Source organism: Vombatus ursinus, unplaced genomic scaffold (genome assembly GCF_900497805.2).
Source record: "Vombatus ursinus unplaced genomic scaffold, bare-nosed wombat genome assembly UNPS02014779.1, whole genome shotgun sequence".
NCBI classification, from domain to species: Eukaryota; Metazoa; Chordata; class Mammalia; order Diprotodontia; family Vombatidae; genus Vombatus; species Vombatus ursinus.
The window spans coordinates 44185889-44198625 of NW_020954557.1; the positions used below are offsets into that span (position 1 = coordinate 44185889).

The window sequence follows — 12737 nt, forward strand, 5'->3', positions numbered from 1 at the left end:
TCATAAAAAAATTTTATTTCACACTTTTATACAAATATCCACAGGTACGTTCTTAAAATGGAATGATTTTACAACGTTAGTTAGTATAAAAATTGATCAAATGCAAACAGACCAGTGACTTGACTTGAGATGACATTTTTAACAATTCTAAATTTAACACTGCAACAACATTCTGCTTTTTGTGTTGTTGAAAACTACACTGACTTCAGGACATTCACTTTTTATTAACAAAGGCCTACAAACACTGCCAACATAAGCAGCCTCTTAGCAGCTTATAAAGCCAGTACATTGGGATCTTGAGTTATCCAGGCAAGAAACTGAATTTTTAAACACTGATGATACCTTGTTTTTTGAGACTAAAATTGTAAACAAAATACAATTTGTGTAAATGTCTCTATGAATGAAGACTTCTGAAATGCGTAAGAATTTTAAGGGCATATAGTTCCTGAAAAGGAAAAAAAAAATAGCCCAAACTGATGAAAGCGCACATAATAGTATTTTGTACTTCAGGAAATTTCTTATACTAGTATCAAACTAATTAGCACCTTCCTCCTTTCCCTCCCCATATAACTTAACATTTTAGAACATGATAGTTAAGTAAATGTTTTGTGATGCCTGTTTCTATTCAAGATATAATCAATGCTATCGCCTTATTATGTCAGTAGAATGCAATAAGCAATTCAAAGGTATTGTATCGTTCTTATTTTAATAATCACAAAGTCATTCAGGGAACATAGCTTGGAGAAAAAACATCAATGTACTCTTTTGATGGCTCTAATAGTAACCAAAAAATTAAAAGTCATGCTATCGTGTCTGAAAAATAAAATCACTGTTTTGACATTAGAGCATCATTCAGTAGTCTTAAATTGGATCAGTTCAGATCCACCATATGCACCTACCTTTTTTCCAAGTGCTATTAATAGAGAGCATCTGGAGGAGTGAGGGATGGGGACAAACTAGTCCATTTCCTCCAAGATTTCATTAAAGCATGTGTGTGATGTTCTGAAAATAGTTGCTGGAGGGCAAACAAAATGCACCCCTTCCCCAAAAAAAGAATCCTGACTGTTCAGTAAGGACAAAATAATCTTAGAGTTAAATCCTATCTCTTAGCCAAACCCAGATCTAGATGGAGTTTAGGAAGAATGAGGGTAGGAAGAAAGAAGAGGGGAAGATGCTACAATATATAGCTAAGTTTTAAGTTATTAAAAAAATATCTCTGGTATATTTATAAAGAATTATTATTTTCTTTTTGCAGTGAAAGATTTAGGTCAAAACCACTAACCACCTATGTACTAACTCTGAACACCTAAACCAATCAAAGAAAGGTAAATTGGATAGTCTTTGGCCTATGTGTTAGTTAAAGGCAAAATGATTTATGACAAAAATAAATACCAGGGCTAAAATATATACAAAAAATATAACTAGTATTCAAGCCTGTTGTGTTTGTGTGTGTGTGTGTGTGTGTGTGTTTGTGTGTGTGTGTGTGTTAGTCAAAAGAGAAGATGATAACCTGTGTATTTTGGTGTGAGCAGTATTCACACAAATCTGAGGTTAAAAACAAGATGGTGGGATGGCAGCATCACCTTCTATTGCACATTTACTTGAAGACAGTACTTTAGCTTAAACCACTGTCGATTTAAAGTTCTCCAATTCTAGTGGAAGAAATGTTTGCAAAGGTAATACTAGAATTATGAAACTTACTACATGCCAGATATCAGCATGACTGATAATGGTGGCTTTCTTTCTAATATACTAATGGGAAGATTTCACAGGACATACAACTCAGCATACCCTTTCTCATCATGGGTCAGCCACACCAAAATGAAAGGCAATCTGGAAATTTAAATTAAGGCAGTTAAAAAAAAAATCAGTTCCAACCATCTCAAATTTAGCTGTGCAAAATAAAAGCCTTGGGATACGTAACAATATCCACAGTTTAAAACTGTAGGTCCATACTGTCTGTAGTAAGTCTGAAACCAATCCTCAGTTACTGAAGGAACTTTTAAAATCCATTTAAATTTCTGAGTTGGAAAACAAGAGAACAGTCTGGAGAGTGTGCTGTTTTTCCCCCTAGGAGTAGCTTTCATCTTCATTCCATTTTGTGATCCACTGTTTTTTGTCCAGGCCATCATTATATTTCTCATCTTTGATCTGTCGTTCCTCTTTCCGGATTCTTACAGCATGGTATCGCGGAACGCTGTCATCGTACCTGGAGCGCTTAAAGAATCCACACTAGAGAAGAGGCAGAACAAGGGAACAAAAATATTCAGTTACAAAATGCAAAAAAAAAAAATGTACTAAGCAGGAATAGCTAAGCTTTTTTTTCCTTTTAAAGTAATGCCCACATGTGGGAGAAAAGAAATAATTTTCCTTAAGAAAGGAACACATGTGTCTGAAAAGAAAAATGGCTGAGGTTGGAGAAGGGGAGAGTAATGGAGTGACAAGAGCTTATGCAACTAAAGGCCAAGTCCATTTTCACCTGTTGACTTTGGATTAAATTTCTTTTTCTTTTTTTACAACAGCGAAACCTATCTCTGTTCTAACAATTTAGGAGTCACTGGGAAAATGCTTCTACAATTTAACAAATAATCACAATATTATATCTGAATTATAGCTCATTTTAAAATCACACTAGGGGAGTCGTTTCAGCATAAAGGACATTTTGGAAATAGATTAGGAGCTAAATCAAGCCTGAAAAAAAAAAAAAGAGAAAAGGTTTCCTTGCCAAAATAAATTGATGTTAAGTCACAAACATTTTGCAAGATGTTATTTGAATATACCAGTATGGTGTAACTGGCATATTTAAAAACCTTACCTATGCCTCTTGTTTAAAGCTTCATTGCTCATATCATCTCCTGGGAGCTATATGCCATCTCAGTTGTATGGGACATGTTGACCTGTCTCCAAGTTAATCTCTTTTCTTTACAAGTAATGAAGTCACTGTGTGCTAGCATTAAGCTGAATTATACACTGCCCAAGCCTTTTGTTTGTTTGAGATACTGTGGGATTCACAACGAATTGAAATAGCTCCTCTTTTTTCTTAGAAAATACAAGATGCCTTTTCCATTGAAAGTACTATGTGAATTAAGTACTTTAGTTGTATCTACCTTGCTCAGTTGAAAGACAATGCAATCTGAATGGAAATTTTCTAGGTTATTTCAGAATCAAAAACTGTTTGGAATGCAGTGTGGTAGTAAAGGAAAGAGTATTCCAATTTAGAAATGCAGCTAGATGATGGATGATGAGGATATTTTAGAATGAAGGATTAGACTGTTTATTATGCAACTACCTATAGAAACAGAATGCTTATGTTGAATGGTATTACAGTATTATTAAAATACCATGGTAAAAATGCATAAGTATTAATACAGCAATAGGGAAAAAAAATGGCATGAGAGCTTTCATCTCAAGGCTACTTCTATGTTGACCACATTTTTTTCATGATTTATAATCCCAGATCAGATCACAATAGTATCTACCTACCATAAAACACAGCTGTTACCCCATTTAAGCAATGCAGTAATTTAATGAACATTCAATGGCATGAGAGAGAAGTAGTATGCCACTGAAATTTGAGTGGGGTGCCAAACAGCCATGGAAAGGAACAAGAAGTTGGGAAAATGTCATCCTTTCCCTGTTTACCAAGATGTCAAAAAAAAAAAATGAGAAAGGGAAACACTCAACTTCTCCCATGGGTTCACAAATAAGAAAAGTAAAAGGAAATCTAAAAACTTAAGTGAAACCTCTAAAAAGAGAATACAGAGGTCAAAGTCCACTACAATAAACTCATTATTCTGTTGAACTGAAATTTCTTTGTATCTGTTACTACTCCACTAGTGCATCGAGCTTAAAATCTTAATTAGAGACATTTTGGTCATAATGTGCTGAAATGGACTTTGGCCTGTCTTGTGTTTGCAGCAAACCGAGGCTGCATCTCTTGATCTTAGCAGCACATTTCTGAACAACAAAATTATTCCAAACTATCAATTCCCCCCTCCATTTAATGTAAGTAGATTAAAATGATAATGATGAAAAAATTAGGTAAAAGTAAAATGATGAAAAACCCTTTTCATCAAGAGAAATAACATGTTTTCAGCATGCAACAAAGGTTAATAAAGCAGCCAACATCCCTTCTAGTTATAGGCAATTCTGTGACTGACAAAAAAAAAAATCAGTAGCAATTTCTTATATGTGTTTAAAATCTCCAATTTTGCTCACTATCCAGTAGTGAGTGTATATATATGTATGTGTGTGTACACACATGCACACAGGCATACATATATACATACACATATGTAGCAAGCTACATTATTTGATTATAGAGATTTGGGATATTCTTTGTTTAAGAATACATAAGGATTAAAATTTTTGCTACTGTTTTGGGTTGTATTGGAATGGATGGGAAGGAGGGAAAATCATTTGTAGCTGAAGGGTTTTTCTTATACTTTCTTGAAAAAACAAAAGCACGTAAGCATTCAAATGCAAATAATGAAATAAACAAAAGCAAGCAAGCACATGGAGATAACATGGAAACTCATCTGTTAATAGAACCAATGCAGCAAGCTCTTTCCCTAAACATTAGCCACCACAACCACAGCAGGTCCCACAGCTAGCAATGAAAAAACATTGATCAATTACCAATTACAGAAGTAGCTCAATACTATGCATCAGAAGTAAGCCTCTCTTTATCAGATGGCTGAGCATGGATCTCAGCCTTGTGATATGTGGCATCATAATGATCTTTCTTATTTCTCTTGAAGAAACCACACTATAAGGAAGCAAGGTACTTAGTCAATTTCACAGATTGATGTACAACAGCCAAACAAAAGAAAACTCAGAACTTGATCCGTTTACTTCTATAGCCCATCTATAAAGATACCAATTTTAGCAGCCAGTAGGTAAGACAGCACTAAATATTTGGGGTAACATTTAACCTGATCCCTCCAGGACATACAGCCCCTCCTACTGATTTTCCTTTTACTACTCCAACAACTAAGGAACCAATATGGGTTAACATCAGAGGGGAATGGGTTTCATTCATTCAGAAGAAAAATGTCAAGGCACGCATTTTTTCCAAACGGAAGGCTTAAACATGCCAACCTGAGGCTTTGGCTTCATCGAGAAGGTACGTTGTACCCTTCTGCAGAAGGTCAAAAGGCTGACCTTTGCTGTTTGTTCAGACAATAGTTAGGAAATGAATTCTCTGAAGTCAGACTTTGCACAAATCCTAGGAAAAGAGCTTCTGAGAAGTTTTTTTTCCCCTTCTTTCACAATAAATTCTGCAGCACAAATACCATCTATTTGAGGCCTAGGGATTTGTGGAGCGAATTACAATACAAATTTGAAGACAGCACAGTGAAAGAATGATTGCTGTCATTTTCACAAATTCTGGATGAACATGAAACCCTCAAACGGTAGAACCTTAAGTGAATTAGGTTAGGTCACTCTAAATGAGTATAAAAGCATTATCCCACTTTCCACTGTAATTTCCTTCATATAACTGGAGAACTTGGTCTATTTACTTATACTCAGTTCATAAGGCCTTCAAATTATACTTTGAAATATAGCTTGGCCTGATGGATCTGTGACCTTTGGCGAATTCAGCTTCTTATGCTGACAAATGTTATGAAGGAAAAGTTATACCTAGTTGATGTTGGGAAATGTATGCTTCTTTGCGAAACCACCTAGTGATTTCCCAATTATCCATGCTAATGAAGAGACAGTGGGACCTAAAGAAGAAGTGTCAAACTCTTGAGAGCAAAGCCCAAACCAGATTAAAATATAATTGGGGAATGCTTAACAAAATAAATAAAAAAAACAACATAGATAATGTTAATTTGTGGTTTTCTAAGTAGTCAATATGCAGATCCAATCCTTTTCTATTTGAGTTTGACACCACTAGCTTAGTAGACGGAACACCACTGCAGTCAGGAAGTCCTGATTATGACATATACTAGTTCTGTGTCACTTAACCTTCTGATGCTCCAGGCAATTCTCTGATACTACTAAATTAATGTAAGTTGTTGATCTGTATTGGTGGAGACATGTTCCCCACACCAAGAATTTACAGGTCTGGATCCCCCAAATGGAGGAAAAAATCAAGGCCTTGGTATGATGAGAGTAACCATAAAATAATAAGTCTTAGTCACATGTATATTCTGTACAAAAACTTAAAAGAAAACTGAGCTATAGAATGGCAGATCTGGAATGGACCTTAAAAATTAAACAATCAAACTTCATCATATTTCAAATAAGAAAACCGAGGCAAAGAGAGATTATGTGATTGAGCCAAAACAACACAGCTAGTTGATGGGAGTACTAGGGCCAGAAGTCACATCTTTTAAGTGCCTTTCCATGACATCAATTTTTAAATGAAAAGCTATTAGCAAGGCTATCCTTAGGCACTCCCTAACACAAAAACACTTTTTTCTTGACTTCATTTTTCGTAATTTTTTTTTGGCACGGGTTGGTTAGACTTGTCCCAGACTATGAAAAACACAATTGCATCAATTTGATGCTTGAGCAGTAGAAGGTCCACATCGAGCTAATGGAGGTCAGGCTCTAAGATTCACTGTGAATTAAAAATTCTTGGGATAACAAGAACTCTGCGAGAGGTCTAAAGAAAGACTTCACTTTGGGAGAAACAACTTACACGTGGCAGGAACTGGAGAATGCAGAGTTCTCATTTGTTATAGCTGAAAGGGGAAATAGTATTCTGCATAGCCCATTATTCTCTGAACTCTATTTGTAATTTCTTTAATTTATTTGTAACTCTCTATTGTAAAGAGGGTATCTAGATAGTACAGTGGCTAGAGCACCGATCTGGCTTCAGACACTTACTAGCTATGTGACCCTGGACAACTCACTTAACTCTGTTGGCCTCAGTTTCCTCATCTGTAAAATGAGCTGGAGAAGGAAATGGCAAACCACCCTAGTATCTTTGCCAAGAAAACCCCAAAATGGGGTCATAAAGAATCGAGCACGACTGAAAACGACTAACCAACATCAACAACAACAAAAATTGTAATATGAAACAAGAGAATTGTACATTACCAGTCATACTAAAAACTCAGGCTGCAAAATAGTGTCTATATTTTGTAACCTCTAGGAACAGTATACATACAGGCAGAATCCTCATAAAGGATACATGTAGGAAATAGGTATATATATATATATATATATATGTGTGTGTGTGTGTGTGTGTGTGTATACACACATATATATATAATCCTCATATAAGATGTATGATATATGTATACAACATATAAATCCTCATATAGCATACATATAGGAAATCATACGAGGATGAGTACAAGCTGTGTGGTGGAAATGTTTTTTAATGTGGTAAAGTGATTTCAGAAAGGGAAGAGGGGAAGGTATTTTTACAGTTAAAAAGAAATGAAAATTTTCCATATAGGCTTCTATTATGTTTAGAATAGAAAGTATGGGTGGTATTTTTTTCATATTGATTCCAAGTTTTGCTCACCTCATTCGGTCATTTCACGTGGGGGGAGTATGGGTTGGGGGAAGGGTGTGGCCAAAGCTTGCCAACACTACAGTAGCCAGCAATTAAGGATCTGTTTGATCCCAAATGAAGAGCATGCCAGTCTCAAGCAACAGAAAGAAATCCAGTATTGCTAAAACATATTTAGTTATGTGTTCTATGGTGGTACATTAAGGTGGCTGAACTTCACACATCAAAACTGTCCACAATATTCAGATAATTATAATTTGCTGACCTCACTCTTTTAAAAACCAGTAATTTTAAAAACATGAAATAAAATGCTGAATAAAACCCACCTTCCATAGTAAAAATACTAATAGAGCAAGCATCAGAATTCCAGCAAGGATAGCCACAAGGATGATCCACCACGGCACTCCAGAATACTGTGCGACTGTCTTTGAAGGAAATACCGTAACACGGACCTGTGAGACAGCAGAAATCACGTGAGGATGAGTGTATGCTGTGTGAAGGAATGCAAAGAGCAAGAGTTTGAGAGACTAATTCTAGCACGGATTTTGCCATCAAAGGCAGTTTAGGTAAGGCCATCTATGAAATATACTCAATTTTAAATGGAAATTTTTTCCCTCTATTAACTGTGTAATACGTTCCACACTTGCTTCCTTCTCCAATCCTGCCTTCTTCACTCTAGGCAGACTCAAAAGGGCTACAAGTCTACAATGATCAAGCTCTTTTTTCCCCCAATTAAAAGTTCAGTAAGGGAAAGAACTGTTAAATTAGTAGAAAGAATGTACATGGACAATAAGCATTCCCAAACACTTGAGAGGTGGCAGTGAACATCACCAAGGCTGGTGGAGGGCAAGGAAGTCAGGAGGGATGTTGGCATGCATAAATATTTTTCCTTGGACAGAAGCAGCTTGGTGGAGGGAATCAGGAAGACCCCTCCACATTCAAGTCCCTCATCTACCACATATTGGCTATGTGATTCTGGAAAATTCATTTCACCTCTCAATGGTCTAGGAAATTCTCTAAGAGTATAATTTGTGATCTGCCCTGGTCAAAGAAGTTCCTCCCCAGGAACTCACAGCACTGAGGAAATCTCAGACCTGGTCAATAAAACTGACCTGCATCCTTCCTAACTCTTTGCTTATTCAATACTGCTCCCTACACTAGCAATATCCTCTTTACCTCCTTTGCCTGGTAAACTGCTGACCATCCTTTAAAGCCCAAATCAAATGTTATCTCATCCCTGAAGCTTTCCCTGATGCCCCCATCAGGATGGCCTTCCCCTCTGTCCCTCACATGACACTTTGATACCTTCTCTAAGGCACTAATGCATCGTTTGGTAGGTTTGTCTTCTCTTATGACAATGTCCCAATGAGGGTTAATTACACCTTATGTTTCCTCCCACTCCAGCTCCACTAATGGCCTATTCACAGCAAGTTTTAAATAAATATTTATTTAAAAAACAAATAAATGTTTATTGAACTGAATTACTGATCAGTAATAATATTAAGAACATTTAGCTTTGAGAAAAAGGAGATTGTCAGTTTTCAAATATTTGTATGAATGAGGAAGTAAATATGTTTTGTATTACTCCAGAGCGGAGGTTCTTAACCCAAAGTCCATGGTCCCCTTAATCTATAGAGAGAGGCCAGGGAGTCTATGAACTTGGAAACTTTTCATATTTGGATAATTACTTCAACATAATTGGCTTCCTTTATAATACCATGGATTTTGCTTCGTACATTTAAAAATGTTATTCTGAAAAGGAGTCCAAAGACTTCATCTGACTGCTAAAGGGATAGATGACACACAAAAAGTTAGGAACCTCTGCTCTATAGCATATAGCAGAAAGCAGAAGAATTATTGATGGATAGGAGCAATGTTGTGCTAATAAATCTTTAACAACCAGTTCTCTGAAAACACATAACACCATTTTAAGTGTAATCTGCATTATCAGCACTTCTTTATCACCTTCTTAAATCTAAAAAAAAAAATCAACAAAATAATAAATCAAGCCCTGATTTGCAGCATTTGCTCATTTCTGAAGTATAAATACTCACAATTAAAATTTAATAAGGCTTTTGAAAGCCTACACAAGTCAACTCTAGTACATTCCTGGTTAGAAGTTACAAAGAGACCAACTTAGGCTCAACATAAGGAAGAATTTCATAATAATTAAAGCCATTCAACAATGGAATAGGATTCTTTGTGAGGTAGTAAGCTCCCTATCACTCAAGGCATTCAAATACAATTTTCTACAGCAAATTCATTGTCACAGTCCCACTTGACTCAACTGTTCTGTGAAGACATGCTACTTTTGTGTTTATTGTAAATTAACCATGAGAAACCATTTGGCTCTATAGAGTGAAATGTAGCTTTTAAGATTCTTCTCCAAAGTTTCTATTATGCAAATGTTAAGATCATGCAAGACTTTCCTAAAAGATGAAACCACAGTTATAACTTCAATCAATGATTCTCTGATGATCAATATTAAGTAAGACATAAAACACAGAGACATATGCTTGCCAAAGGTTGGCCACATTTTAGGGGAATGTCCTGTGTGGAGTCAAAATGGAAGAGGGATTACCCAGAGATACTGAGGTTCTCTCAGCGTTCATGTTTGGAATTGTGCTGATTGCATCAATTCCTCAAATACTACAGGTCCTCTTCAATGAGATACTTTACTTCTCAAAGGAGATCATCCCAATAATCACACAGGTAAAGTCAAGTAGATGAAGAATAAATATGCTTACTGGCCAGATTAGAGCATACTATTGATTTGGCAGCCCCACTGAGTCAATCAGTGCAAGTGCCTTAAACAAACATAGCAAATAGACACGGACATGGGTGCAAAATTGAACAAGTGTAGGACAGAAGACTATCCTTCATTTGGGAAATTGTGAAGCTCTATCAATGATCTCAAGATGCTCCCTTTGGTTACCCAAAAGGCAAAAGAAAGATATATGGTGGTTCTAAGTGAGTTACAGAGTATTAACCTAGAAGTAAGCTATAGAGTACAATGATAACTTTCACTCAAGAGGACTAGAAGCCAGGATTATTTTGGTTTAAAGGAGGTCATTGAAGACCTGTTTAACTGGAAAATAAGTCAAGCCAGTTATGTATAGATTGGAAGGGTTAACAGATGGGCAGTCTGTTATACCTGTATCCATAAAATATTAAAAGACCCAGAGAAGGCTTCTAGGTTGTTTGGGTACATCTGGAGGTTTTTGGAGGTTCTATGGAAGAAAATGAACAAGAATCACATAAGATGAGAAAGAAAAGATGGTTTACAAAATTCACTAGTGGAGGTAATGCCCACATTTATGAGTTAATGGATCTATCATCTTAAAAAAACATGAGAGGATTGGCCTAGATCAGGGGTATTTAACTTGAAGTCTATGAACTTGGTACAACAGTATTTCAATATAATTGGTTTCGTTTGTAGTCCTGAGTTTGATGCATTTAAAATCTTTATTCTGAGAAGGGGTCCATGACCCATAAGAAATGTTAAGATTACCTGACTTAAATACTCCTTGCAATTCCTCCAAACTCTAAAATTCAATTATTCTATAACTCATTCTACAAATACTTTTGATAATTTAATATGTGCAAGGATAGATGATTTCTAGGTTTCATGCTAACTCTAAGAGTCTATCAAAATGCATACACCTTTTTATGGGAATGGGGAGACGTATAAGGAAGAATGGAGAGTGGAATGATGAGAGACATGAGGGTACAAACAAAAAAAACATTGACAATTACAGTTTTATTTACCAACTAGCCCAGAAAAAGATCAAAATGATTCTGAAACTACTCACTTGAGTCCCTGCATTTGGAACCTTAATATTCTCTGCAGCAGCAGTAACATTAATGGAAGCCTGAAGAAGAATATCTAAGTAGTTCAGCTTGGAATATTCCTATTTGGGGAAAAAGATAGTACACACATCAAAGAAATGTCTGATTTCTATAAGAAAGCAAACATCTCCAAACAAGTGTCCCATTGTGAGGCCATACCTCTAGGAATGTACCGTTCCACAGTCTTGACCGTAATATAACAGAAGCTTTACTGTCCAAACCGTGTAGGGGACATTTTATGTTCACACAGTTAACATTTGTGCTACAGTTCTAGAAAGAAATTAAAATTGAAAAGTTGAAATGTAATGTACCAAAGAATGCTAATAATCTGCCAAATCTCTTAAAGAACACTTACAAGTGTCTGATATTTTCTTTCTGCAAATAAAGAAAATTTTCTGCCATCATCTGTCTGTTTCTCTGCAATTTCTCGTTTCTTTCTAGAGTTGTGAGGAGATTCCTGAAGGAGAAGGAGAAGAATTGTCACCAGGAAGATCTCAAATGGTCAAGTGGTTCTGCCTTTCCTTTTTCCCCATACAATGTGGACCTTTACTTATCATCCCTCCCAAAATGACTTCAAATCTACATTTTTATATTACAGTCACACATAGATTCCTTCTCCACAATTTTATGTACAAAATCAGTAGAAATTTTCATCATTTAAACTTTTTGACATTTAATGATTTTTAAGAGCAGGCAGATCATCCCAGGCTTACATAAACATATGCTGAAATAAAGAACATACTCCCCAGAGAATTAGTTAGGGCATAAAGAGCCCATCACTACACTTGTGTAAGGAACTCCCAGGGAGAAAATTTCTTCTATTAATGTAGATTAGCACCGACTTGGAAACTTTTGAGTCCTTTAGACAGATGCCCAGGGGCACTGAGATGTTATGGGTTACATAGAGAGTACATTTCAGAGGCAACATTAGAGCCCAAGTCTTCTAGCCACTAAGGCCAACTCTCATGCTACCTTCTCACTGGTCCAGAACAAAAAAAACAAAACAAAACAAAACTAAAAAAAACCCCTTACACCTGTGTTTCATTCTAAAGGACATTTTCAATGGCCAACAAATGTTCTACAAAACATCTTTGGCTGATACGGTGAGGCAAAGCAGAATTGAAACTACCTGTCCAAGTCTCTAGCATGACTGAAGAATTATTCATTATAATTAATGACATTTCTGTAACACATTTAAGATCTGCAAAGGGCTTTCTGTACATTACCTCATTTGATCTTCATAATAACCCTGTGAGGTAAAGATTGACAATAGCATTGTCTCATGTTACAGATGAAGAAACTGAATCTTAACAAGATAAGTGACTTGCTCATGGTCACCTAGCCATTAAGTGTCAAAAGGCAGGATTAGAACCCAGGGCTTTCTGACTATAAGTCCAGCTCTATTTTCACTGTA

General features: G+C 36.0%; 1 protein-coding gene across 2 annotated transcripts in view; it reads right to left on the bottom strand.

The window, feature by feature from the left end:
- Nucleotides 1-687: 687 nt before the first annotated feature.
- Nucleotides 688-12737, bottom strand: part of ITGA6 (integrin subunit alpha 6) — a 103304-nt gene continuing 91254 nt past the window's right edge. Inside the window, exons 21-26 of one of the 2 annotated variants that reach the window (XM_027865919.1) lie at nt 11679-11780; nt 11483-11593; nt 11287-11385; nt 7801-7926; nt 4639-4768; nt 2145-2232 (exon numbers count right to left, since the gene is read on the bottom strand). In XM_027865919.1, the coding sequence (XP_027721720.1) occupies nt 4661-4768; nt 7801-7926; nt 11287-11385; nt 11483-11593; nt 11679-11780 (546 nt within the window). In that variant the 3' untranslated portion in view covers nt 2145-2232; nt 4639-4660. Of the gene's footprint in view, nt 2233-4638; nt 4769-7800; nt 7927-11286; nt 11386-11482; nt 11594-11678; nt 11781-12737 lie in introns of both variants that reach the window. The other variant, XM_027865918.1, reaches the window with a different exon arrangement.